General features: G+C 41.8%; 1 protein-coding gene across 1 annotated transcript in view; it reads left to right on the top strand.

Moving 5' to 3' along the window:
• PARD3B (par-3 family cell polarity regulator beta) overlaps positions 1 to 24608 on the top strand; it is a 394443-nt gene extending 369835 nt beyond the window's left edge. Inside the window, exon 23 of the mRNA XM_033064800.2 lies at positions 19948 to 24608. Within this exon, the coding sequence (XP_032920691.1) occupies positions 19948 to 20302 (355 nt within the window). The 3' untranslated portion in view covers positions 20303 to 24608. The remainder of the gene's footprint in view (positions 1 to 19947) is intronic.
• The last annotated feature ends 252 nt before the right edge of the window (positions 24609 to 24860 follow it).

Genomic DNA, 24860 nt, shown 5'->3' with positions numbered 1-24860 from the left:
TGGTAATTTGCTCACTGGAGTATCTGTCTTAAATGTAACATGCATCCTGGAACTGGGAAGCTTGGAAATGGATTAAGGAACCAGCCTTGCTGTACAGTGGCAATGGGTAATCTTCCCATGCTGGAAGCTTCTCTTCAGCTTGACCATGCAGCTTACACTTCTTGCAGTGTGCTTCTTAAAGCAGCACACTCTCCATTTCTAGGTATGCCAGAAAGGACACTTTTGATCACCTTGCCTGACCCTGCTTTCTACATTTCTGCATCAAACTAAATTTCAATTTTGGTCCACCCCATTACTTTTGTAAATGTATTTACTGAAGATCTAACCTGGAATTAGAATGTCACATTGTGGAGAATTCATTACATTCTTTGGAGGTTAATTATTTTACTGCCTAAGAGATTATGCCCTTTTTTTCCCTCAAAGTCTGACATTACCCAATTTTAGTTTCTAGATACTACGGTAATTTTTTTTTTTTCTGCTAGATTATAAGAGCCAAGCCTGCAAAATTCCTTCCCTTGAGTATTTCTGTGCAGAGATCATTTATGTTATATTTCCACCTCCCTTTCAATAAATTAAATAGATTGAGCACTTAGGTCTTACACTGTAGAGCATGAAAACAGCATTGACTCAACAGGCCAGAGTACCTATGCTGTCAACTTAGGAGGTCGCCTCTAGAGTTGAGTCAAAAACATTTTGAGCCCTTCAAATCAAAAGCAAAGTTTTGGTAATATCTGTGGCATTAACAGATAAGGTTCCTCCAAAAGAAGAAATGGATTACTTAACATGTTTCATTAGCTACTTCTTGCACTTGAGTGTTCTTGCCTGTATTTTATCAAGTTTATTTCAAAATGCAAGATTTGTGTAATTTAATTGAATCCTGAAACCATCATCAGAAAGTGACTTGACACAAATCACGAGAAAAAGTTAATTGTCTATTAAATAAGACTCATCATCCACCATTGTCTAGCAGAATCTGAAATTAATATACTGACATTACTTAAATATGTATATAGTGTATTCTCTTGGTTAACAAAAAAGAAATCACAGTTTTAGTGCAGACTATAATTAGCTGTAAATCAACTTGTCAGAGCATTCCCAGCCTCTGGGAATTGACTACCCAAGGACCAAAGATGAAAAAGCAAAGTTTAAAATAAATTATTTAAATCAAAATTCCCTCCATGCTGATTTAAATCACAATTAATTTTCTTTTTTTTTTTTTCTTTTTTTTTTTTGCTCGGAATCACTTTGATTTAGCCTATTCCATCACTTGTTGGAAAAAATCTGTCCACTTTTTTATTTTTTATTTTTTTTCCCTCCAAAGGGGTGGAAACCAATGAGGAGCAGGTTGATGGGAAAGTACTGTGTAGTTCCAAGTGGCTGCAAAAAGTCTGTATCTCCTTCATTTCTTATACTGATTACAATAAGAGTAGATGATTAAGAGGAATATTTGAGAACCAATTGAAAATGGTCTTTTAAAATTTTTGAAATATATATTTTTTTTTATATTCCCTGGTGTAACTTCAAAACTAAGAAGACTTGATAATTTGGTGTCTTAAACAGGATTAGAACTAAGTAAGGTGCAAAAATGAACGGCCCAGCTAACTTCATCACCCTAATCATGTGAAATATAAATAATATTCAAGTGGTATATTCTCCAGTACGCTTGATTATTATGTTTCTCTTCTGTTTTAATCATCTAAAGTTACATCAGTAATTCAGGGATATTTTTTTAATATTATTTTTATCTTGACAGCTGTGCTTTTATTGAAAATACAGCAAAATCTTGTCTGTCTGTATCTTCCAATGTGGTGATCTCATTATAAATTAAATACATGTATGGTTTTAGTTGGATTTTAAGTGCTGGCAGGTGAATTTAGAATCAGTTTTAATGGAAATACTGGTCAAGAACCTCCAAGATATGTTGCAATAAACCAGCCAAGATGAAATACGGGGGAAAAAGATCATTCTTATATGCTAGAGACCAAGCTTGGGAACCAAGCTGATGTGCTTATTAAAAGACTAGCTTAAATCCAATTTCAAACAGTTTTAAGATTTAGCTAACTAACTTTTCTTAACTCTGGAAGATACTAAAACTGATTTCTGTAAAAACTACTCAGGCTCTAGGAGATGTCAGGGAAATCACTGTACTTCAAGGCCAGAGCCCAAATGACAGCAGGGCAGCAGATTTGTGACACATACATTCAACAGAGAGCTGGGAATGCTCTGTTGCAGCTTTTTCTGTTCCACCTCAGTTTCAATCCCTCTGCTCAGGTGTGCCGTGGTACCTAATACCACCTCAGTGTCATATGCGAAGTCTTGAAGGCTTTATTTCATATATAATGTCAAAATGCATTCGTCCAAAAATGTGCAGAGTTCTGTGTATACCTTCCACAGGGAGAATCTCAGGCATTAAAAGAAGAGCAGGTAGGAAAAGGGTCAGTGTACTACAGACTTTTCAAAAAATAGTCCTGTGTCTTTAAAGACTTGACTGAAAGGAGGAAAGAAATTTGTAAACAGGATCACAGTTTCAGAAATCTCTGTGGTGAATACGAAAGGAAGGAGATTTAGTTGTAAAACATACCTCCAGCTTTCTAATAAAATAGAAATATCACTTGAAATGAACATGACGCCTCCATCCAAGCCAAATTAAGTCTAAATAATGAAAAAGTATACTTTGGAAAGTCAGAAAGGTCAAGGTTCGTGACATCAAATCATGGATTGCAGCTGGCAGGCCACCTCTATAATTTCCATGGGAATAACTAAAGAAAATTGACCAAAGAAAATGTCTGTAACAACTGGGACATAGCTTGAAAAAAAAAACAACACTAAAAGCCAGATGTCTCAGAAGAATACTTTGGAAGTGTAGAAGGACGCAGACAGGGATGGGGTTTGTCAATTTTCCTAATAAGTCAGTCAACTCCTCATAGCAAAAAGGCAGTTAATGCAATATGGAATAGTTTAAAAGTCAATTAATATTTTGAAACTAAACAGCCAGCCTTTTTGCAAGGAGATACTATCCTGAGTAAATAAAAATACTTTCAAGTGTCACATTTACAGAAAACATGGATCTGGTATGAATTTCAGTGTATAATCAGGCATAAGGACCTCCCACTCAAACTAAGGGTAGCAAATTCAGCTTAAAAATATGGGAGATGGAGGAAAATATTACATTTCAACAAAAGGGCTTGAATTAATATTATAAAATTTAATGAAGTCTTGGAGACATTGCCTCAGAAAAGAAAGCTGTATTAACTATGCCTCCAGTGAGTAAAAGAACAAAACAACTGTTAGGGAACAAAATATTAATGAAAGGAAAAAGTGTCAGTACAAAATGGTTAGGTCGAGATGAAGGATCTGTGGAAAAAAGATAAGTGAATGCAAATTGAGAAGAAGATTAAATTAAAAACCAAAAGCATATATCCCATAGAATGCATCAACAGAGTGATGTACTGAGTGAAACCTGGGGAATAAGATGTGTGCTCCAAAATGCAAATACATCCATTGCATTGTTAAGATGGATATTGAAATGGCTCAGGAGACCAACAGACTGGGAAGCTCAGCTGGCTGCTTTGTAGGTAAGGATATTTGGAATGAAAATGTTGCTGCTTATGCTGGGTTGTAATTCAGAACTCATCAAAAAGTGTGGGCTCTAGGCTGCAAAGGTGAGAAAGAGCATTGTAAAATAAGACAACTCTGCTGCAGTTCTTGGCTTCGGCTTTCCCTTGATAAACACGTCTGGAGGTGCGGCTGAAAGATGGCTGTCAGCAAACGTGCTTTAAAAACACCCAATGAAGGAAAAATGTAGGAAGCAAACAGTATCAGGTGTAAATATGTATTATTTTTGAGGATGTTGGATCAGGAATTTTTGAGCAAGCTTCCTGTAGCTCTCATTTCTGTGTGTGAACCTCCTGTATGTTGTGTCATTGCTCAGCTGTGTTCCTGTGAGCACACAGCAGCTTTGCAGTGGCACCCTTTGCTCAGAGGCAGATTGCAGTTAGTTCTCCATGTTAGTTCCTTTGTCTCCATCCAATCTTCGCTTTGCAAAGCAGACTCGGAAAAAAGAAAAAGAAAATAAAAAAATAACCAGGAAAAACCCACACCTGAATCACAGCCCTACAGGATGGTGTACTGTCACGATGGCAAGTTTCAAGCTTCTAATAGCAAACCATTTAAAGAGAGTCCAGGTATTTTTATGTGCACGTTTAGGAAAGAGGAAAGACTATGAAGGAGGAAAGTGAATCATATGTGGACAGTCTTAATTGCATGCTGCAAGGTAATGACAAGCTGTGAAATCCTAATACCTCAAATCTGGTTCTGTGTTCTTTTACAAACATGTAGGGGACAGAGTCGTGAGCACTCTGTGTGCCACCCACCGAGAAATGAGGAGCAGGGTGGGGGAGATGTGAGGAGTGGCGAAACACAAGGGCAGCGCGCTGAGCAGAGCTGCCGTTGTTTGTTATCCTTGGTGAAACCCTGCCTTGTGAGGAAAGAGCTTTTATATAAACTGGTGATTAAAGGAAAGAGGTATCTAATTTGGGATTAAGAGAATCACTGAAGAATTTAATAGTAAAAACAGTTGCTAGAGCAGCTGTTTCAACACAGCTCAGACAATTGGCAGCCAAACTGCTTCCATTTCATAAGTAGGTGACATATTTAATTTCTCTGCACAGAAGTCTTAAACATATCAGGAGAAAAGGCTCAATTTTAGAGGTTTTTGTCCAAATGTCTTTGCTCATATTCCCCAAAGGCTTTTTGGTTGCTCTTTAAGTATGATACTTTAGAAAGTCATTCATTGGATATGTTGATCCAGCTTGAGAAAGCCAGAAATTTACTACCAGAAGCTAGTATGAGCCTGGTCCAGAACCACTGCAATCCATGGATGTGTTCCTAATGATTGCAGTCAGTTCAGACTGAAACGCAACCACTGTTGGAGGATATTCTTCAATTTCTTTGCTCTCTGGATCAGTCTGGTAGTAATTTGATAAACTCTGATTAGGTTGCTTGTTATTTTCCCCTAGAATTCTGCCCACCAATGTTAGCAGTTTCTCTCCAGATTTAGGAGATCCTAGTAAAAGGAATGTATCTTTTCCTGCTCTCTATGTTTTTCTTCAGCCCAATCTTATCACAGATATAAATGAAATAAAAGTAGCCTTTAAAATGAATATGATTCAAGTTTGTTGAAGAATTGCAAGCGTTCAGATCACTAGTGGTTATGGATCAGTAACTTTGTTAAGAGCAAGAATAGAGCTAAAACTCCTGTTGTACCCAGTTAGAGAAGATTAATTCCTGCTTTCTTAAGAATCTTTACCCTCATCTCCAGGCTTGGAAAAGATTGCATTGTTCTAGCATTTAATAGTTATGTAAATTAGCACTAATTTTGTCATTTAGCACCTGTGCAAAATTTTCTACTAGAACAGTTCTTTCAAATATGGCATCAACAAAGCATAAGATGCACAGTGATACTGTTCTTTTGTGGATGCTTATTTGGGAAAATCTGCATGAACTATTGAGCATGTTTACCAGGGGTAAAAATGTCATGAATATGCCAGAAACACGGCAGCAAAGCTTTGTAGATCTGTGGTTGATCTTAAATAGCACATAGGCCACTAGTCAGCAAGCTCTCAGTAAGCTTTAATTTGAAAATAAATTAAATACCATAATGCATATGCTAAAAATGTAACCACATCTTTAGGGTAATGGTAATGTCTTTGCTCAAAATCTTTGTCTGCCAAGCACAACTTGGGCTGGATATAGAGATATTGACACAACTCATACTTGTGCTGGCTTCTGCCTGGTATTGCTGTGGCCTCTGCTGCTTCTGTCCTCTATTCTGTGTGAGCAGATGGGATCCTGCAGCTGTTTGAATAAATATTAGTTTTAAAGAATTATGCTGCTCTGATTAACCATTCAATGAGGGGGAGATGGCAGGGGAGAGAGCACCTAAGGAATCTCTCTACTTCAGGCCTCTTGCCCAAAAGCATTCATTTAAATGTTTGAGCAGTGATGAGGTGAGGAGTTATATAAACGGGAAGCCGTTCCTCAAATCACTATCTTCTCTCTGCATAGGGTGTAATTGATAGCTTATGTGCTTGCAACAGCTGAGAAAATAGAGCAGAACATGCAAACACGTCCACTGTATAACATACGTGGGAAGCAAGTGGAGGAGAGTGTTAACTTTAATAGAAAGTGAATTATCTGCCATTTTTGTTCCACCCCAGATGTAATTCAGCAAGGAGATTGGATCTGTGCACTAGATAGTCTGAGACAGTGCCTTGGAAATTGGCAGTCAGAGTTCCATCCAGAGGGCAGGAAATGTGTGAACAAAACCCAGCCCAGGTTATCAAACAAAAGCCCAAGCCAACAGGGGTCCTTGGATATTGAGTAGCTGGCACTTTCCTTCATTTAAAAAAGAAAAATAGCTCTTGGTTTACAGGTGAAGGGAGATGCTTTGAGAGCAGTTTGTTGTAGATCATGGCAAAATCTGGCAAGAAAAAACAATCTCAGATGATTTCACAGTGAAAATCCACATGACTGGCTTTTTGCTTGGATCTGGGTGCCAGTGCACTGCTATATATATACCCATGTGTCAACAGGTTTTGGACCCTCATTTAATATTTTTGCTATGAGTTTTGGTTCAGTCTGAGATACTATGCTTTAAAGAAAAGATACGTTTGTTTACTGAGAACTGAGTTGCCTTCAGAATGGAAAGAATGTATTTTTAGAAGCATGGTATGGCCACAGTTTCTCCCCTTGTTTTGCTTTTCTAAGGAGATAATAGTGATACCCTCTTGAACTGAACTCAGCCAGCCAGCACAATAGCTGGGACAAAGCATGTAGGGAAAAGGATGCTAACAGTCCTTCCTCCAAAGATGCTCAAACAGCAAACACGCTTTACAACTGTACATTGAGCGATTAAAGATTTCCAGAATCAGTTAAAAGCTTTGAGGATCCCAGTAGCCGTGCTCAGAAAACCCATGTGACTTCGCTGTGCGTAGACTTCTGGTAGTCTTCTAATTAGCTTTGTAGGGGTCTCTGAAGGCATCTGGATTTCTCACTGACTCGGGAATTAGGCTGAATTCAGGCTGCCTGAACATACCAGTGCTGGGTTTGAGCATTTTTGAGCGTTTCTGTATGGATCTCTTTGCCCCTCTGGAATGGCAGGCGGGAGCAGCGTGGTGGGACGGGCTGTGCTGCGGTGCTGACTGCACCTCGCTTCGTGGCAGAAAGCACAGAGCAGATCGGTTTAAAACGAAGGGGAATTTAAAAAAAAATAAAAAAGCAAATTCAATTAGTCATTTGAAATTGAATTGGGGTTTACAACTTGAATTTTTAGGCCCAGATCCATCAGAGCACTTAAGCACCTGCTTTACCTTGAATACATTTTGCTTTTCAATAGCAGTTATTTGCCTCACTATCAGAGACCTCCAGGAAACCTGGGCTTAAATGGACATTGTAAAGGATGAAGGAAGGATGGCAGACAGGCAGTGGTACTTGGAGGAATTTCTCTTTTTCACTCCCTTGACTTTATGTGGCTTAAATAATGCCTCCTTAATGCAATGCTTTGTGTTACATACCCTGTAAATAATGTAAGAAAGGTTATTTAATGATAATTTGATTACTTTTTCTTTGAAAAGACCTGTTACTATTCTCAACCTGAAATCTCTATAGTATTATTGAGGGGAAAAACAACCTTAATGTCATTTTGGTTTGATTTCTTTATATGAAGGGGTGGCAACTCTCCCTTCCTTCTCATCACCAGGCATCTGAAGCAAGCTCTGTTGTTGAGAGATTGCTGCAGTGGTAGTTGGTCTTACGGAGATTTCATCAGAAACATTTCATTTTTAATAAACAATGGAAAATGTTCAGCTGTCCATTATTACACTTCTTTGTACACAGTATAAAAATATAAATGGAAATTATAATTACATATGTAATTCTGGGTCCCAGCTGAAATCACTTTAATCCCAATGTGAGGGGGAAAGATCAATACAGAACCCTTAACCCTGGTCTTTTCCTCCTTATATGTTTCATTTTGAGTTGTACTAGTTTATACTACAAGTTTTAGAAGTTTTTCAAGGGACTTTAGTACACAGAGATGATTTTGCATCCTCAAAATGGTATTGCTACTTCATGCTTTTCTGATTTAGAAACTGTAATGATGTTCTTGAGTAATGGGTTATATTGTAGCTGCTTGATATAATGCGATGTTTCTCTCTTTTACTTCTTGATCATTAAAAAGAGGGACCTTTGAAATTTTGCAAAGCTCTTTTATAGAAAATCCTGTTTTACTGGCAGTAGAATTACACTTTTTTTTTTTTTTTTTTAAGAGGAACCCAAGCCAGCATTAAAGATTTAACATTGAGATTTGGAAAAAATTTTTTCTCAACTCACTACAGGCTCTCTTTGCTCTATTGTGGTTTTTTCCTATGGATTTCAAATAGTAGGTCTGTCAAGGTTAAATATTATCATGTTTGGGGTTTTTTGTTATCAACATCTGCAAGTACAGAAATGTCATCAAGTGTTTTGTGTTTCTGAAACCTTCACCTTTCTGCAAACCCAGGCTTAGACCAATAGTTGCTTTTGTTTGAGTTAACATCTGAGGAAGGGAGAGGTTCCTTTATGCTGTAAGACCTTTGCAAACTATTAATTGTCCACAAATTGCAGCTTCCTCTGAAACATCTGGTTCTGGTAATAGTCCCAGACTTGATGCTGCAGATTAGGGCACACTCCTCTGCATTGCCCCAGTTAGTAATCATGGATCTAACATCCACAGAGCAGAGGTGTGCTGTTCATCCTGACAGAATGTCTTGTTTCTTCACAATTGCATGTATGTACCATTTTTTAAATCATGGATTACTCAAAAAGCAAATTATAAATTTTTAAAAAGCAGCATTCTGGTCAGTATTTTGTCTGAATACCTGAAAGACACAACTGAAAAGGAATGTTTCCACTTGAAGTGAGGCATTTCAGCAACCCACATTTAGCACCCGAGATACAATTTATTTGCTGTCGAAGGCTGTCAAGCCTTAACTTCCTGATTTCATTTCAGGATACAGATGTTTCATTCTCTCCCTGCCCTCTCCTCCCCTTTCAGATACCATTCTATACAAAAGCCTAATCCAAAGATCATTGGAATGCTTCTGTTGACATCCAAAGGCTTTGGCTGGGGCTGGATGAGTCTGGGGCACAAAGTTCTTCATTGCATCGAAGTCATTCTCTCTTCTCAATCTCATATCTAAGCAAAGCACAGATGTTTTTCCATCTTTACTTCCCCCTGCAAAGTATCTTGATGGGTTTTTTATGAACTTGCCACTTCAAGTCTATCACACCACACAATCTGAAAATACTTGGAGAGATATTGTAGTAGTGACCTTTATTGTTCATTAGTGAATCAGCAGCCTAGCTTACTGTGGCTTTAAATGAGCTATATAAATTGGTTGTTATTTTCAATGATGATTCCCTTGATTTGAACATACTAGAGCAAAGATAATTGATTGATTCATTATGTAAAAGATTGTTTCAAGTTTTATTTAATTTTTTTTCTCCAAGCTAAATTGAGACATGCTGTCTGGAATCTTGGCCGGGTTCTTACCAGATTCATATCAGGAAGCACTATTAGTTCTCTGTTTCTCAGTGATAGCACATAGCAGCCTTCCTGGGTGGACTAGGGACGCCTCTGATTGCGGTGTTGTTCGTTGTAATGTCAGCTGAAGCTGCTGACAGTATCATGTCCTGCATGTAAGACTTTGTTGCACATCTTTGATACACGATGTATGTCTGCTTTCAAAAGAAAAAAGTCTATACCATGTAGTGCTGTCCAAAGCCTCTAGGAATTCAGGCCTAGGTAGGCAGAGAGGACGGTGGGGGCTGTGGCATCTTGTGCTATTGTTGTCCACCCATCTCCATCTTGTGTGTAACATGATGGCCTCTGACTTCCAGATTTGCTTAAGGAAACAATGTCCAGCAAATTAAATAGGGAAGAACTGAGCTCAGATGTATGAAAGTCAGCCAGTTGTGTTGTTTTCATCTGGGAATGGGAGAACATATTTGTGTATATCTATAGGCATTAAAGCCAGCACCATATATATGAGTAAAAACTCGACCTGTGCCCATAAAGCAGTTGGGATCTGGATTGTGTCTTTCCTCAGTGGTTCAGGTCTCAAAGCAACCTCACAGTGATGTATTTGGTAGTGGTGCCATGTGTGCGTGTCTCATTCAAGCACAGCTGTTTTACAGGACATCTTGAGGGGGTGTTTGCAGATTCTCATCTGTGTCTCACTTCCCCAGAATCTGCTTCTGCTCCCAAGATCTGGCGTGCCAAACCCTCCTCATCTGAACAAGTCAACAGCCTGTCCCAGGCTGCTGCCTAAGAGAATGGCAGGGCTTTGTAAATAAAGGAAACAATTGAATGATAAGTTCACACTTCAGCACGCTGCTTAACAACCTGATAACAGTTAATTACATACAGTATTTTTAAATGCAGCAGCAGGGAGATAACTCGTGCAGAGGTGGAGCACAGACCCTTGGGTCTCACGACCGAAGGTTAACCTCTTACTGCCCATGCACCTAAAGCTCCGAGTGTCACCAGTTCTGAACTTTTACTGGCCAGCAGTGACTCAGGGTCGTGCACGTAAAGTGTCCTCAGCCGCAGGTAGGGGCAGGGGGAAGCTGTGCTCAGTCCCAAAACTTGTGGGTCGTGCTTTGAGAGCAACCTGTGAGCTGGCAGGCAGCAAATGCAGGGCGGTAAAGGCGGGTTTGTCTCCGGCACAGGCAGCAGGCAGAGCGTGTCCAGGGGCGTGTGCGCTGCCGCAGCCGCGCTGCTGTTGGTGTAAGGAAGGAGCAGCACAAACACAGCTGGAATGGGCGCTGCGAGTCACTGCAGCTGCAGTCCCTGCTACCGCTCCCTGGGCACCGGCTGGGACCTTTCCGTCTCTCCCAGCCCGGTGGGATTGAGGCTTTGACCCTTATTATTTAAAGCACAACTTCAGGACATCTGCTGTCAGAGCGCCCGCAGAGTTTGTGGCTTAATGCAAGTGTGATTAACTGATTTGCCTATCCAGATCTGGAGATTTGCACACTTCTATAGAGGCAGCTGTAAAGTTATAACTTCAGCTGTTTATCATGCCCTGAGCCTTTAAATCTCAATTATGAAAGGTGGTGTTTAATGGCTGGCTGGAAAATGGGTGGTTACCAGAGTGTTAATGGAGTGCGGCAAGCCAGGAAATGTATAATCTAATGCCTGTATAGAAATGAAAGGTTCTAACAAAAGAAAATATTGGGGGGAGAGGATGTACTTGCAGGCTGTTTGTGCTGTTTAGGAGAAAATCAGTACATGAGCAGTAGGGAAACAATGGGGACTGAAATACTGCTTGAAGAAAGAAATAAGAGATGCTTGTTTTTAAGGTCCCTCTTGCCTCCCCCCCAAAACACCCATCCTTCTCTGGGTCTTGAGCTTTGCCTTTGTTGAAAAGGGGGAAAAATAATGATATGTTGCAGTGAGTTTAACAAAATGTCTGGACCACAAAGAAACAAAATGAAGAAAAAAATAACCAGCTACTTATTCCTTTTTAACTGAAGCATGGTTTTACTACCCAGTTTATGTCATTGGAGGCAGAATTGACAGCCATGCTTCATCATGGCAGTGGGAGAAAGTGCTGCAAGGGATGCTTTAATTTAAACGAGAAAGGCTCTGAGAGGAAAAAAAAAAAAACACCTAAAAGCTTGATAATAACATTAATAACCACTTCTTACAGGTTTTTACTAGCCCACTAAAGATCAGACAGCATGTTAAGGTCCCAATGGCTGAATAGTAAAGACCTGGACTCAGGTTATTATTACTTAAGAAGATTCTTTTAATGATTTTTGTTACTAGTTGAAAATCATTTGAATAGAACAGTTAAATGGTCACAATGCTTTAAATTCGTTCTGAATGAAAAATGAGAACAAGGTAGAATTTGGGTTTCTGTATTTCTGAAAGCACTTCACAAAACCAGCGTGGATAGCAGTAGTGCTGTGTATGGGTAGGCAAAGGACAGAGGTTTCCCTGCTGGGGAGGAGCTCTTCTGGGGTGTAATCAATTTTTTCTGAAAATCAATTTTGACTATGGCAACAGAATTTCTTTTAAATCAAATTTAAAGCTCCTAAACCACCACATACTTCTTAATTTCTACTCTGATAGCCTTCAAAAAGCAGAGACCTCCAGTAGGGGTTAGGATGAGGCAAAGGCACAGTTTTTGTTTCAGCATCTCGCTCCAGTAATGGCACTTCTGCTCGTGTTCAGTATTTTTTTGTACTAGTTTGAATTTGCATTTAAATACAAAATTCAACTGAGAAGCCTAAACAATTACTTCTCTTGCTGGCTTAAGGGGCATATGTCCTTTAAATAGAAGTTTTCTCCCCTCCAACATAACTTGGTCAACCTCTTCTCAGAAATGACTCAGAAGACCAAAGGCCAAGAACTCTCTTAGTCTATAGGAAGAGCTTTTGGACCACTGATCTGCAAAACAAAAGACCAAAGGGACCTTAAAATCTCAGCCAGGTCTCTCCCCAACGGAGCATGGGGGTTCCTGAGCAACAAGCATGACTGCTTAGCATTGAGAGTAGGTTACCAGTGCCCAGAGGTTAATGACTCACACGGCATTATGTTGTGTCGAATAATGAGTAACATCTGAAATGACACATGTTGTAATGACTCGCTACTTAAAGTACCAATCTACTTAAGATCCCTTTAAGCTTGAAGAGATCACAGAATAGCGATGTCTTGTTCAATAGGTGCTACTTTATTTTATGCCTTCTGGTAGAAGAGATGTGCCATGCCTGAGAGCATATGAACAAAACAAGTGAGGAATTGAGTAGGAAGGATTATTGCACTAGTTGTTTTGAATGCTTATTGGGCATTTATAGAGCACCAGCTAGCATATTTCGGGTTTTGTTTTTGTTGATTCGAGGATTTTAATCCTGGTTGTCACAGTTCGTGTATTTGTAGGTTGGATTTAGGGTAGGCAAGAAAGGGGAGCTTTGCTTGCAGGATGAGATTATGACAAACTGGTCTGAGATTTGCTGTGGAATACAAACTAATACTGGAGCAAAGCAGCAACACTGTCTTATGGTTTGGTTGCTGATGGGAGGGAGTTTAATTAAATGGCACTGTAAATTCTGATGTTAACCAATCTGTGACATAGTTTGCTCCATTAGGGATTGAGAACAATCTGTTTTGTTGCAGAAAAAATAAATTGATCATAAGAAGTCTTGCCTAATCTTACAGTAAAGTTTTAAACCTGTCAGACACTGCTTGCCTGTATTGCAGTTGTTTCTGCTCCCCTGCATGGAAAGCTAGTATGTGACTAAAGTGTACATTTGGTCTTAGATGTAAAAGCAAGTGTGACACCTAAATTGTGTCTCCAATTGCTAAGAATGGCCCAGGGAACAGCTGGCGCCCAACACCTCTGTGGTGTGGCCCTCTGCAAGCAGTAAAAGACTTAGTTCTCCAGCTGTTTTAAGGCTGGACTTCACCTAGAGAAATATAAACACATCTCTGCACTTACCTGCTGGGATTACAGTGCTTTAACTGTTTGTTTCTAAATATTTTAAGCTGTCGTATTGGAGAGAGAGAGAGAAACTGTGCATATAAAGTCTCATATTCAGGCAAGTTAGCACCACTTTAGATTTTGCAAAACTGTATGCAAGGGAAGAGAATCAGGCCTGCCTGCATTGCCTCTGAAATGTATTTCTCGAATTTCAAACAAACTTACATGGACTCTTCCTTCTCCAAAGCAAATAGGAATTCTTTAAAAAGGGAAGAGAGATTCTTCCACTCTTACACACACCACTCACATACACACATACCCCCCCACCTTGAAATGCAGGTCATGAAATGATCATTATTTTTATGGGTCTGCAAAGCCTGTAGAAGTCAGAGCTGTGTAATATACATTGCAGAGTGTTCTGCTAATCCAGTCCGACCGCAGTCGTGCCTGGCCCAGGGAAGAGGGTCTGGTAACTGGAAACCTGACACTGAAGGAATTCCAAACACAGTCCTCAAACTAAAAACAGCTCTCTCTGCATGGCATGTGCTACATGAGAGCCAGGGATTGTATTCGTTTACGTTATCTGATTTTTCAGCCTTGTATTGTTGATAAAAGAGCAGGAGAAGGAAGCACCTCCACCAGCTCAGCCCATAAATAAAGTGTGTATGGTGTTTTGAGGTTAGTATGACATTGCTAGACATCTGCCTTCTTCTGAGGGGTACGAGCCTCTCACAGACAGCAGCCACTGATCACTTCCTTGTGCTGCAGATTCTTCCCAGCACAGATACCAAATTTGATTCCCAGTGAATTTTAAATGCAAACCCTTTCTTTGGCTATGGGAAGTATTGATCTGAAAGGGCAAAGTATATTTATTATAGGATTATCTCACCTATTAAGATACAGAGACCCACCTTAATGCATCTCAGTGATTTCTTTGAAATCTGCAGTGATTCAAAATTTCATTAATTTATTTATTTTATGTTATATGCATGTTGAATATTAAGCAACAGGATTTCTTAGAGCTGCTGACTACAAACAGCACTGCAGTATCTTTAATACTGTATCTGGAGAGATAGGCATTACGTGGTCTTTTCAGTTAATTGTTTTTAGTGTTTGTTGAGAAGAGCTTTATAAAGACACAGTGTAATGTGTCTGATACTTCAAGTTTGTTTGCGTATTTTAATTCTCTTTTCTTCTTTAAAAGTAGATGCTCCTGGCTGAGAACAAACATCACACAATCACACTGCATACAGTGGAGTTCGTCAGTGAGAATTTGGGCACAGATAGGATCTTGTTGCTTTCTCCTGTTCTTTAATCACAGCCTGGGCCGTCTGATGCCATCACCCAGAGTCTCTGTATGTCTTGCTTAGACATAAAAGAGACTGCAGCCAAATGTGAGCTTTCCATTTGCTACTTAGTCTGTGGCTATCTTTGAAGTTTATTTCAAGAAGTACTCTCTAACAAAGTAAGAAGGCAGGATTTCATATGAGATTATATCCCTTGCAAAATATTCCCTCAGCAGCAAGGAGGAGATAGTGATGTAAGAAGAGAGCATTCCCTTCCTTGCTTTTTAGCAGGTACTAAGAGGGTGACCCCTGTGACTCTCCCTACAGAACAGAGGGAAGAAAAACCCTTTGTCACAATGAAATCCAAACCCCCAACGTGATGGGGCACAGCAGGAGCAGTTAGACCTTCATTCTGCTTTCCTTTTCTTTCAGATAGCCCAAGCACACGTCTCCAAGGATGTTAAAGGTGACCTGCAAATGGAGGTTATCAATGAAATGCAGTAAACCTGAAATGTAACTATTGTTTTTCTGATTGGGTCTTTTTTTTTTTTGAAGCGTCAGATATTTATGCCAGTCTACTCTGTAAGATTTTCCACAGTTGAAGAATTACTAAAATGGGGGCTAAAAAAAAAGGGAACTGCAGAAAGCAAAAAGTGTTTAGTTAGGGCTTTTGAAACCTTCAGATACCTGTGACTAAGTAACATACTGGGTAAAAGAAGTCTTCCCTAAGTATTCCAAATCCTGTGGTTCAGTTTTAAATAAACCCTGAAGCTTTTAAAAATTCTGCAGTAAAGACTGCAGAAAACACTATATTTTTTGTGCTTGGAAGATAAATAAAGCAGAGAGAAAAAAACAAACCTGCTTTAGGCTTTACTTGTCATAGGGAAAATAACATGTTAATTGAATATCAGTCATGAGTTACCTGCTTTACTTGGACAAGGCTACTTTCTGCTCTTAATGCTCAAAATGGATCACAGTTGTTAATTGGTGAATCATTTTAAAAGACAAAAACTGGAAGAGCTGCAAACCAGTGAAACACATTCACAACTGCCAATGTGTGATCTGTAATTTCTCTGCAGGGGAAGGAAGATGAGACTATGCTTCCTCAAAATTAAGCAGACATTTTAAGGGGCACCTTGCTCATTACATTTTTAAGGAGTGCTTTCTGCCCCACCAGTTTCATTCCTTTGTGGATCCTGGTGCTTCTCTCTTCCTTTGTTCAATTGCTTCGTGCAGCAGCAGCCTCTCCTTTTAGCTAGACCCATAATGCACTTTCCAGTGGGACCCAGCAGAGCTGAACTATCAGCAAAACCAGTTTTTGAGCTCTGAGATCAGTTCCTTCCCAGGATGTTGTGTCAGCTTCCCTGCCTTCTACCTGCCATTAATTGCACTGTATCCCCAGGTCAAACAACTGGCTGAAAATCTGGAAAACAGCTGACGGTGAGAGCAGCTCCTACTCAGCATGTCCTCTCAGAGGGCACACTCCTGGCCTGGTCCTTTTGAGTGGCTGGACCTGCTTGACCCAATTTGTGGATTTTTGATCACTCCCCTGGGTCACTGATTTTCCACTTGAGGTTATTGGTTTGACCCCCACACCATGGGTCACTTGGGAGGTGTGATATGGCCCTGTGAACTCTGAACTCATCAGAAGCCAACAAAAACAGTGAGAGAGAGGAGAAGAATTTCATTAGGACCTCCTCAGAGGTGGCAGTGTCTGCTGAGGGAAAAGGTAGGAGTTGTTTTCCTTCTTGCAGAAACAAGCACAGCATCTACAAGGGACTGCCAAGTAGAAAGTGTTTTGTTTGGTTTGGTTTGTTTTGGCAATTTCTTTAAGGATAAACAACAGCATATATTCTTACACTGTGGGCTATCAAGTGGGAAGAGTGTTGGTTCAGAGGAGCTGTCCTCCTCCTGCTGGGAACTGCCCTCAGTGTCCCAGACTTACTGCTAATGGTGACAGCATTTCTGCAGCCAGAGCTTGGTATTTGCAGTCGTTTCTTCTACCTTAAAAAGATTAACTTTCTGATGGTTAATTTGTCACACTTGAGGAGGGAAAGGCAGTTTTTTCCTGGTTTTTAAGACTGGTCAGATAGAGATTCATGGAGACTCTGTAGGCTGATTGGTTGCAGTGTGAGCAGCTCCCTGAGAATGAACTTCACCAGCATGGGTGGTAGGTGGGGAAGAATGAATCCTCAGGAAATAATTTGGCTTCAGCATGCTGTGTTGGTCATAAAAGGGGAAAAATGTGTTGTCATTGTAGCTGGTGTATCTGCAAGTGTGGAAGTGTGGGGGAAGTGAGTTGGAGGATGTGGAGCAGCCATGAGGATATCTTTTGTGAAATTTCCCTCAGTCATGTGCCCAGAGTCAGCCTTTTGGACAGTTACCAGTGTTTCCCAAGGTTTTACTCAGGCAAGAGTTCTGCTAATCATTGGCTTGATCACTGTTTGCATTATCCCCAAGGCTGCTGAAATAACTCACATACCTTCTGTCTTCCTGGGGCTTTCCTAAGAGGTTGTGTGAAGTGGATTCCTGCCAGGTCTCTGTGTACAACCTGTCCTCCCAGCTGCTAAGGCACGACTCTGAGCAGGACACTCAAGAATTACACCACCCGTGGGTGTTTTGCCCTCAGACAAAGGAGACTGGTGCTGACAGTGAACAACTTGGGTTTTAAAGAAAGATTTTGCTCTTCCCACATGTTCTGCAGTTTATCTACACAACCACAGATGGTGATAGGTGTAAGTGAAGCGATGGTGGATTTAGTTCGATAGGAGAGGTAACAGCAATGGAGATCTGATGGCATTAGCTCAGGCAGCTTGGGGCCATTTGATTGCTCAGACCCATCTTCACTGCACAGTCCTGGGCCAGAGCAGCCTGAGTGCACAACCCTCTGCACAGCCACAGCTTCTGTGGCAGCAGTGTAACACTGATTGCTAAAGCTGGACTGGCTGAGCTTTCCAAAACAGCTCTTCTGGCTGGATGGCAAAGCACACCCCTCTTTTTTCCTCTACCTTGCAAACCTCTGGTGTCAGCTGAGGCATGAGTTGTATACTCAAGGCTCAGTATGTCAGGCTGGTGGCTCAGTCCTGTTCTCAGCCATCATTTTGGTGCCAATTCATCTTCAATTTTTTTTTTTACAGAAATCAATTTGCCATTAGAGCTCTGTCCAAAAGCTACCACTGGCTTTTCAGTGAATTCTAGATCATGTTCCAAGCTTTTTTAATGTGATCCACAAGAATTTCATTGATTATAGCTGCTGACAAAAACACCTTATAAAACCAATGTACAGGATTTTGAGCAGGATCCTTATATTAAAAGGTGATAGACGTAGGTTTGACATTTGTTCCTGTTGGTGTGCTGCTTGACACAAAGCAGTTCCTACCATTGCAGAGCCTTTTTATGATTGGGAGTACATTTTTGTGCACAGAGGCATTAAAGCTGAGTATGATGGGACTGACTGTAGTGACCAAGCCTTCATGCAGAAATATGTGGAGCAGCTCTTTGGCCTGCTCTGGAAATTACACTTTGTTGCCAGGTAGGTGTGTGAGCAGCGACAGTAATTGTCTCAGTACATTTGGTTAAGAGTGGTTTGGTATCTCAGAGGGTGGCTTCAGGCCCTTCAGCACTTTGTCTGGACTGTCTCACCAGGAGGTGGAGGGGGGGAAGCTGGGAGTGCCTGTCTTTTATAATGTTCTGTTTTTAAAGCAGAAAGTCTCTGGGGAGCATAGGGTCCTAAAAGTCCAAGGCCTGGAATGCTTCCTTTTGCTCTTTCCATTTTAAACAGGAAACATTTGCACTAAGTTATTCCAGGAGGAGAATTGTAGGTTCATTTCAAGGCAGATAATGTTTGTTCATTGCCTGTGTCCGTGATTTACCCCATGGGCTTAAACGAGTGCAGCAGAAAACCACATGTTTTGTTTTACTACATGCTAAACAGGTTCCAGCGGAGTCTGGGAGCCCAGGTTAGGAAAGAAGGAGCATGCTTGTAAAATCTCTGTGTGAACAAGAGAGTCACTGACAAATTTTGAACACCTGACCTGCTGTACTAGAATGATGACATTTTTCATAATCTATGCAAAGAATATTTAAACAGTTGATGAGTTCAGTCCCACAGACACAGAGCAGGTGTAATTGATTTATACTTTCAGCCCCTGTTTTGGGTCAAAACTCTGTCTTCCCTAAGCTCTCATTTGGAGAGAAGCTTCCTGTGCAGTCAATGAGAGGTTTTGTCCAAAGTGAAAAGACATTTGCAGTCAGACTGGCAAAAACTCCTAATTAAGTTGAACTTTTGGGGGTGCTCTGGTGACATGTCTGTGAGAACAATTATTTTTGCCATTTCAGAAGTATCACAAGTTAAGTTGTACTAGGAAAAAATATCAGTGCTTCATTAGTGCAAATCATGAAATTAAGATGCAATAGGCTACAGGGAGGGCTTCATGGCACATCCTTGGGGATGACACATTCACATGTTGCTTTTCACATGAGCTAGGGCTTGTGAGATCCATACTGATGCAGACAAGTTACAGGGCTGTTGTAATACCAGGTCTTTTAGATCACAGATTTTTTGAAACCTCATTGGCAACTTGCCCATTAAACACAGGTATTGTAGCCTGACATCCCAAAGTGTTTCTTCCCCAGTTTTTCCAACTATGGTGTTTGGAAAGTTTTACAGGCTGACTTATTAGGAGAGAATAGTGGGAAATGGCCTGGAGAGCGTGAATATTTGTGCATGTAAAGCTTATGGGATTTGCAGACTTGCAGACCCAACTCATCTGTTTATCCTCAGGCTAGATAAGATTCCGTCAAACATGCATTGTTTAAAAGAGCTTTGTTTCCATTATTGCAAATGGATCACAGGAGACTGACTTTGGGAGCTGAAGGGCTCCAGTGCTCCCCCATTGTGAAAGGGCTGTGATGTGCGCTGGACCCTTCCTCCAGTGTCCTGGATGTTACAGACTTTTGTAGCATGCAGGTGGGAAGCTTGTTATCCTTCAGAAGTTCTTTTCATTCATCAGGACTTGTCATGCTTGAGGTGGCATTTCCTCTCCCAAAGTAAACATAGATTATATGTACAATAATGTATCACTGGGCTAGTAGACTGCCTTTTTATGTGCTTTATTATGTTTTTTCCTCCTCAGGCGTGGACCTGCAGAGCCACTAGAATATTTAACAGGGCCACGAGTAACGTACAAAGAGAGAGATCTTCCCTACTACCACGGAGGACAGCCTGTTATCCACCCATCCAAGGGGAACTACATCCGTGCGCCGGACACAAGAGCGGCAGAACTGAGGTACCCTCCGTATTACCCAGCCCAGCCCATCCCAAACCAGCACAAAGGACCCCTCCGGCAGGACGTGCCGCCTTCCCCTCCGCAGTCCCACCGAGCACCAGCTTACAGCGAGATTGTCCGACACCGTGGGACCAGTCCAGACCACTACCAGTACAGGCAACAGGATCCCAGGCAGAAGAACCCCATGACTGCAGCGGTATAGCCGTGCACTGGGCTTCTGGCACAGCCCGGGAGGAGCCCTGTTGGACATCATCCTTGTAGAGTTGTTCCCAAGCGTAGCTGCCTGTAAGAATGGCACACGAGACCTGGAGTCGTTCTTACTGAGCTGGGCTCAGCGTAGGTGCTTTCTAACAGGCGAACTAAAGCCACGTGAGGTACGATGTGTTTGCAGTATGTGAGGTACCAGACAGTTGAGTGTTTTTTAATTCCTTTTAAAAATAGAAAGCGGCTGCTGGAAATGAAACACTACACTTAATACACCTCAGGGCTATTTACTGAATCCACTTACACCTTTACAGTACATAGCTGTCTGTGTAAAGGCAGCAAAGTCACCAGAGTTTACTTCAGAGTGCTGTTGTAGAGCCTTTTAAGTGAGAACACAGCATGCAGTACGGACTTCTAGCAGAGCTGGGCATCTTGTGTATCTAGTGTGTGATCATGACAAGAGTCTGCCACAGAGACAGTGACCACATTCCAGGCACGTCCTGACCAGCAGCTCTGCTTTAAGGATGCTGCAATTCCAGATTTGTGATCTGGCCTCTGTCTTCTATTGTCTTTTTGGTGGTGGCAGGATTTACCTTGTAGCCTTCATTTTTTGCAGTTTGTATATCAAGAGCCTTCTCTTATTGCACCTGCTGCAGTTGGAGTAGGGCAAAAAGCCTTATCCCATATGCTTGGACAGGCTCACAGAGGACAGGCAGCCACCTGAGAGCCATGTCTTTGGGGGGAGTGTGTGCTTGTGAGTGTTGGTTAGTTATACAGTGTGCAGTCTTTAAATGTAAACCTTGGAGACCAGATCCTCAGCTGCTGTCAGGAAGTGTTGCTGGAGGGGTTTCAGTGGAGCTGACCTATAAGGAAGTGACCAGGGAGGTGACTACAGGCATGGACTCCATAATTCATACTAAGTTACTGTGTCAGGTGCTGCCTTGGCTCCATCAGGGCAGCCCGTTCCTGGCCCGCTCCAGGCGCTGTTGGAGCCCAGTGCCTGCCAGCAGCGTGCCTGCCCTGGCCAGCCCAGCGCTGCCAGAAGGCACCTGCTCATGGGGCCACCCTCAGTCCACCAGGGGAGCTCAGTCAGCTCGGGCAGCACCGAGGCAAGTGCCAAATTACTCGAGTTCCTGCAGCCAGAGGCCATCAGGTCAGTGGGGAAAGGGGCTTTTCACAGCAAGGGGTGAGGGAAAAGACAAGGAAAGTTACAGGAAGGGCTTCAAGACCCTGGGGCCCAGGAGGAAGATGTGAGAATAGCTGCTGGTAGCAAGTTATTTGCAGCAGTGCATAGGAAGAGAGAAGGTGTGGGTGCGGAGGGGGTGTCAGCAGTGCAGCAGAGCCATGGTGGGGGGACAGGATGGTGGGGTACATGCCCAGTTCTTTGCCCCAAACACCCTGAGGTTGCTCTGCAGCCAGAAATGTGTGTCTCCAGCCACAGGGACCTGCTTGACCTGACCCACGAGGGCTCGGAGTGCTTAGAGATCTGTCTCAAGGATTTTGTCACGAGGAAACCATGCAGTACTGTGACCTAGAAATACGTTATTTCCAAGTGTCCTTAATTCCTCGACTTCTGCCTTCTGGGAGTGTCACTAAACCATTTGGCCTCCTCTCCTCATCAGGAAAAGACTGTGACCTGGCCACAGATTAAACATAAGGATTTCTTTGATATCATTTTGACATCTTTGGTGTGCAACATACTAAATCATATAGATCACTTTCCAGGTGTTAAATACCATCAGGAAGGTTTGTCCTGCTGGGATTGTGTCCTGCTGGCAGGTAATGGCCCTGATGAGAAACAGCATTTAATCCCAGCCTACTTTCTTCTCTGCTGATGGTGCTGGTTAGAGCCTGGCGTAACCCTCAGGCACAGGGAACACTTGCAGCTGCCTGAGTGGCTGGCAGGCTCTAGTGCTTGCATTCCCACAGCCTCCACCCAGCACAGGCTGGGAAGCAGGGGAGAGGAGACAGCTTTCCATGGCAGGGGAGCACCTCCATGATTCAGATAGAGGGCTGGACTCCCTGGGGTAGGGGCAGGCACAGCTCTAAATCCAGTCAGGAGGCAGCATTGGTGGGAGGGAGAGAGGAAGAGGAATGCAACTGATTATGAAGCAAGGGTGTTTGGTTCTTGTTCCATTTCTTTCTGCCCTCTTCCCTAGTAATGTAGGAGGGAAAAACCTCTGGAGGGAGTGTTGGGTGTAAAGCTGGATGTCTCTCAGTACCCTCCATAAATTCCCTCATTCCCCTGGGAAACTGTGCCTGTCATGTACGTGCTCTGCACAGCCTTGTACTTCTCTCAGAAAGCTTTAGATGCAGTAGGATACTCAGCCAGGGCTTGGCAGCCACAGAATAGCCGCTGGTGTTATGAAGGCCTGTTGAAAGTGAAGCAAAAACAAATTAAAATACTTTCCTTTCCCTCCTTGAAATATAACCCCTGATACATTTGATCCAGCTGTAAAGAAACTAATGTTTGCGACAGTGGCTTTATCAAGCCAGGCCACAATTAAGAACAGCTCTGAATATAAGCTACTGCCTTTGTAAATCACTCTCAACTAACCCTTCAAATGGCATCACAGCACAGTGAACAGAACTTATTTACAGTATTTCATGAGCCAGGGCCAAATAAAATCTGGATAGAAACAGCTCCTAGGTTATTTATAGCCTTTGAGGGACCTGCCCAATGTTTCCTCGTAACCTGAATCTTTCCTTAAGAGCTCCCCTTGACTGCATCAGCTCCACTCAGTTGAGGCAGACAGATCAAACAAACACCTTCTGAGCTGTTAATCTTACCTTACCCAACAGGTTATTAAATGATGCTTCTGCTCAGTAAGCAGAAATCACTTGAGAGCTTCTTCCAATCAGGGGAAAAAAAAATAGAAAACTGCTGTAAGTATAATATATGGGTGCATCCTACAGGTAAGGAGCTAAGGAGGAAGAACAGTGTGACCTAGCTGGGGGAGCAAGACCAAAAAGTATTACAAAGCATCTCATCTATCTCTGGTGCCATTGTTCTGAGAGAAAATTGCAATTTCCTGATTTAATATCTGGTAGAGGTACAGTATTTTCAAAAGTATAATGTGTAACTACAGTATATATAGTCAGCTTTTCTGCAGTATAAAATGTATGATTTTAGCACCATATTGTGGAAAAATATGTACCGTGCAGAATTCACGAGGTGCTACAACTGACGGTTGAAAATACACACTTGCAAAATCCAAAAGAGCCGTTAAGTAACAAGTTGTTCTTTTCCCATATGTCCATATGTTTGGGAAAATTATGAGTCTGAAATGCTCTTGACACGTAATTGCCTTGCACTCCCTCATCCAAAATGTGCCAGTCCAGCAGTAGAGTTACTGACGTAGTGAGTGTGAAGGGAGAGTTGGGTTTGCCCCAGAGCAGCCCTAAGTGTGTGTGTGTGAGCAGGCATCCAGACCGAGGCAGAGAGGCTCACGTGAAGCTGAAGCTTTGATTTCCTGAGCTGGTGGCGTGCAGCCTGCATTTCTGGCTCTGGCACAGGGCCAGCCAGGCCCAGCAGTTGAAAGATTAAGAGATAGAAAAAGAGCCTGTGGATTTTCTGAGTGACCACCCACTAGTGAGCCATGATCTTGGCCTGTGAGCCGACATTACCACTGTGATATATTATGATGCAGAAGTCTCTAGGCACCCCTCGAATGCATAAAGAAATATCAACTGCCCTTTGTGGGGGAAACTAAGCATAGAAAAGAAAAAAAAAGGCTCTTGCCTTGAAAAAGTGCATACAGTCCTGAATTCCAATTCACTCCAGCTTCCTGATCTAGAAATAGCTTCACATGCTGCCTAATTTTTTTACAGATGAATTGTGCTACCTCTTCCTCCCAGCCATCACAGATTTGTTTATTAGAGACTTAGTGCTGTGAGTGAATCCTAGTGACTGCTCTGCCAGGGCCACATCCTGACACTGCTCTGAGCACTTTCAAAAGGCCCCACACCTGTGCTCCCATCACAGTTGTCCTGCAGGGTCCTTAAGCCTTACATGCAAAATCAGAAGTGCTATTCACTGCTATCTCTGCATAGGAAAGAAGGCTTTGTAAGACTCTATTCTGTTACTGTGAGGGAGAGAGAGGTACTTGTGATCTTGACATTACCTGTGTGTTTAAGTGAAACTGATTTAAAAATCACATGTGATTGTTTTGGGGGAGAAACTCAACACATAATTTGACAGGATTTTTCTAGTACCACTTCAAAGATTTTGATCTTTTGTTACATATGGCTATATAAATTTTACCTGGTTTATTTTGCATTAAAATAAAGGCTTTAAGACTATATATGATTATGTATTTGTATGTAGAGTCTTTCCCTTCTTTGTGTCTACAAAGTCATCCTCAGCCATGATGGATGTGATTTGATATTAGAGGATGATACGTGGTCAAGCTAGATCGGAATTGGTAAGATGACTTTTTGAACATAAAATCAAAACCACGACAGCCATGTGCTGCTTTGTAGGGGAAAAAAAAAAAAAAAAAAACTTCCCAAGGCTTACCTTGATTCCATCTCAAATCTGCATTGTCTTCAGTTGT

This window comes from Catharus ustulatus, chromosome 7 (genome assembly GCF_009819885.2).
Source record: "Catharus ustulatus isolate bCatUst1 chromosome 7, bCatUst1.pri.v2, whole genome shotgun sequence".
NCBI lineage: Eukaryota > Metazoa > Chordata > Aves > Passeriformes > Turdidae > Catharus > Catharus ustulatus.
The sequence above is the reverse complement of the archived record's forward strand: the minus strand, read 5'-3'. Positions and strand labels throughout refer to the sequence as shown.